Genomic DNA, 3210 nt, shown 5'->3' on the forward strand with positions numbered 1-3210 from the left:
TGTGGACATATGAGGTCGGATTGAGGGTTGTGGTTGTAGATGATGGCTGACTATAAGGAAATACCACCACTTGTATGCTCCCATGATACCAATTTAAAAAAAAAAATCAAATTTAGATGTTTCGGAGATTTCGAAAAAAAAATGTGGATGTTCACAACACATGTGTCTACAATCTCTAAAAAAATCAGATCAAAATTCAAATTCAAAGTACATGTAGAGAAAAAAAAAAGATAAATTCAGCATAATAGTTTCAACAAAGAAAAAAAAACAAGAATAGTGTCATAAGCTACACTATTCACATCCAGTTTTTTTCTTTTTTGTTTCTCTATGTGTACTTTGTATTTCGGTCTGAATTTTTTAGGGCCTGTACTGTACACATATGTGTTGTCAACATTCACATTTTTGTTGGGAATATTTTAAGCCATTTAAACAACATTTTCAAATTGATATCACGGGAGTATACACGTGATGGCCTGATATTCTATCTGTAGATGCTCTTAGGTAATTAACCCAGGTAGTCAGGTACACCGCGCCCGCTAGTTGCAAGGATCACTCTGGTCTCCAGCTTCCATCAACTCCAAACTCTATATAATCCCGCCATCTATACACATCCTCAAACCACACTACTCACCATCATCAATCAACCGGTGCTAGTAAAGCACTTAGCCGTACAACAAGTACAACTAGCGAGCTCCACACCAAAAGTCAAGAGGAGATCCAGCAATGCCGTCGTCGCAAGCCCTAGCGCTCGTCTCGCTCTCGCTCGCCCTGCTGGTCTGCTGCAGCTCTCCCCTCCTCGCCCATGCCCAGACGCCGGCGGCCGACGTCTGCGCCAGCCTGGCCACGGACGACGCCTGCCACAACGTCCCCAAGGCGCTGCGCCTCAAGCTCATCGGCATCCCCACCATCCTCGTCGCCAGCGTCATCGGCGTCTGCCTCCCGCTCTTCGCCAAGTCGGTGCCGGCGCTCCAGCCCGACCGCAACCTCTTCTACGTCGTCAAGGCCTTCGCGTCGGGGGTCATCCTCTCCACCGGCTACATGCACGTGCTCCCGGACTCCTTCGACAACCTCAACTCGCCCTGCCTCCCCGACAAGCCGTGGCGGCAGTTCCCCTTCACCACCTTCGTTGCCATGCTCGCCGCCGTCTTCACGCTCATGGTCGACTCCCTCATGCTCACCTTCTACAACCGCAAGAAGACGGGCCAGGATGCCGGCGCTCCCGCTCCCAGCAGCGCCGCCGCCGTCGCCAACATCGAGAGCCCGGAGCCGGAAGCGCACTGGCACAGCCACGGCCACGGCCACGGGACGGCGTTGGCCAAGCCCGACGACGCCGAGGCCGGCCAGATGCAGCTCCGCCGGAACCGCGTCGTCGTTCAGGTATATAATCTTGTGTTGCACTTGCACAACCAATTCCCGCTTGCACGTCGTCGTTCAGATGCTTTTCAACTCAACCATGGATCCATGCATGGCTGCCAATCAAATCTCTCAAGGACGGGCTCCGTACGCCCGTGCTGTACTTTTTTTTTAGTTTTTACGCCATAGATGCCGGCCGATCGACTCCAAATGTCGAGACCTACGCGCCTCGTTGACTTTGTGTCTCATGGAAAGATAGATAAGCAGAGCATCTCTGTGATTGCATCACTACTTAATAAGAATTACTAATTCGTCTCAGTGCCGTACCTGGTTGTCGCGGCTAGAGATCGGCAACGGACTGAATCAAACATAGCGGCCGGCCTAATCGTCCTCCATTAATTTGTCTAGTAAGCTACCTAAATGTAGTTTAAGATGTGAAGATCAAGATAAGTTTAATTAGCTCAACTAAGCTACATGCATCATGTTTGACTTTAGTTTGCCAAAAGCAATCAAGCCTACCAAGCATGACCACGCAAATCTGACCTTCTACTTCCCGATCGAATGGCTACTAACTGAGGCTTCATGCATGTAGCTAGCTTAAATTAGTCCTGGTTTCACTAAAATTATTGCGAATTGTGACTTATGACTTTCTGACTTGTAGTTTCAAAGTAAAGTTTGTGAAATGTGACCTTCTGAGCATGAGAATCTTTTTTGAAAGAGTATGCATGCGCATATTAAGACAACTACAAGTTACAAAATTTATGAAGTGATTACAAGTTGCTACATATATGGCGAAAAAACATAGTATACGCTTAATTAATTCCCTACATATATGTACAGGTTCTGGAGATGGGCATCGTGGTGCACTCGGTGGTGATCGGGCTGGGCATGGGCGCGTCGCAGAGCGTGTGCACCATCCGGCCACTGGTGGCGGCCATGTGCTTCCACCAGATGTTCGAGGGGATGGGCCTCGGCGGCTGCATCCTCCAGGCCGAGTACGGCACCAAGATGAAGGCCGGGCTGGTCTTCTTCTTCTCCACCACCACGCCCTTCGGGATCGCGCTCGGCCTGGCGCTCACCAAGGTGTACAAGGACAACAGCCCTACCGCGCTCATCGTCGTCGGCCTGCTCAACGCCGCCTCCGCGGGGCTGCTGCACTACATGGCGCTCGTCGAGCTCCTCGCCGCCGACTTCATGGGGCCCAAGCTGCAGGGCAGCGTCAGGCTCCAGCTCATCTGCCTCACAGCCGTCCTCCTCGGCGCCGGCGGCATGTCCGTCATGGCCAAATGGGCGTGAGCTAGCGCGCGCGCGGAGCGCACGTACTCGATCGTCCAGGCGTGTCCATCGTGCACCCCAACTTTGCTTTATGATGTGTATACGTGTATGTTGCAATGTGTGTGTGTGTGTGTGTGTGTGTGTGTGTGTGTGGCATTGCTCTCTAGTCTCTAGAGTAGTAATTAAGCTTGCTTCATCGATCACTCTCAGGTAGCATCTCACGTACGTTGTAGCAATCCTATGTAGATGTCCACCAGACACCAAGTACTGTTGTACTATGTGTGTGTAAAATGTCATGCTTTTCTGGCCATGTTAACTGGGTTGTCGTGTCAAATTATGTTCCTTTCCTTTTTTTCTTTGTTGAAAGGGAAGCGTCTTTTAATGTTTGATATTTTTTCGAAAAAAAAGGATACCCAGCGTCTACTCCTGAGATTCACGTAATCATGCTTTTCTGGCCATGTTAACTTAGGTGAGTGTTTGGTTCAAGCCACACCTTAAGCAAGCCACACTAGAGCCCCACATGGCATACACATAAAAAGTGTGGCAAGATTCCCTTACGCTTGTCAAATTGTGGCTCTCATT

General features: G+C 49.9%; 1 protein-coding gene across 1 annotated transcript; it reads left to right on the top strand.

Annotated features, from left to right (window-relative positions):
* Positions 1-453: 453 nt before the first annotated feature.
* LOC109766736 (fe(2+) transport protein 1) lies at positions 454-2948 on the top strand. Its single transcript, XM_020325520.3, has 2 exons — positions 454-1377; positions 2194-2948. The coding sequence occupies exons 1-2, from the start codon at positions 724-726 to the stop codon at positions 2647-2649; spliced, it is 1110 nt and encodes a 369-aa protein (XP_020181109.1). The 5' UTR covers positions 454-723; the 3' UTR covers positions 2650-2948.
* The last annotated feature ends 262 nt before the right edge of the window (positions 2949-3210 follow it).

This window comes from Aegilops tauschii, chromosome 4 (assembly GCF_002575655.3).
Source record: "Aegilops tauschii subsp. strangulata cultivar AL8/78 chromosome 4, Aet v6.0, whole genome shotgun sequence".
Taxonomy (NCBI): Eukaryota; Viridiplantae; Streptophyta; class Magnoliopsida; order Poales; family Poaceae; genus Aegilops; species Aegilops tauschii.

Bases quoted from the DNA above. Each gene is read 5' to 3' on its own strand.
- LOC109766736 (XM_020325520.3), top strand. From the start codon at position 724: ATGCCGTCGTCGCAAGCCCTAGCGCTCGTCTCGCTCTCGCTCGCCCTG. The intron at 1,378-2,193 runs GTATATAATCTT...ATATATGTACAG, and splicing joins GGAACCGCGTCGTCGTTCAG to GTTCTGGAGATGGGCATCGT.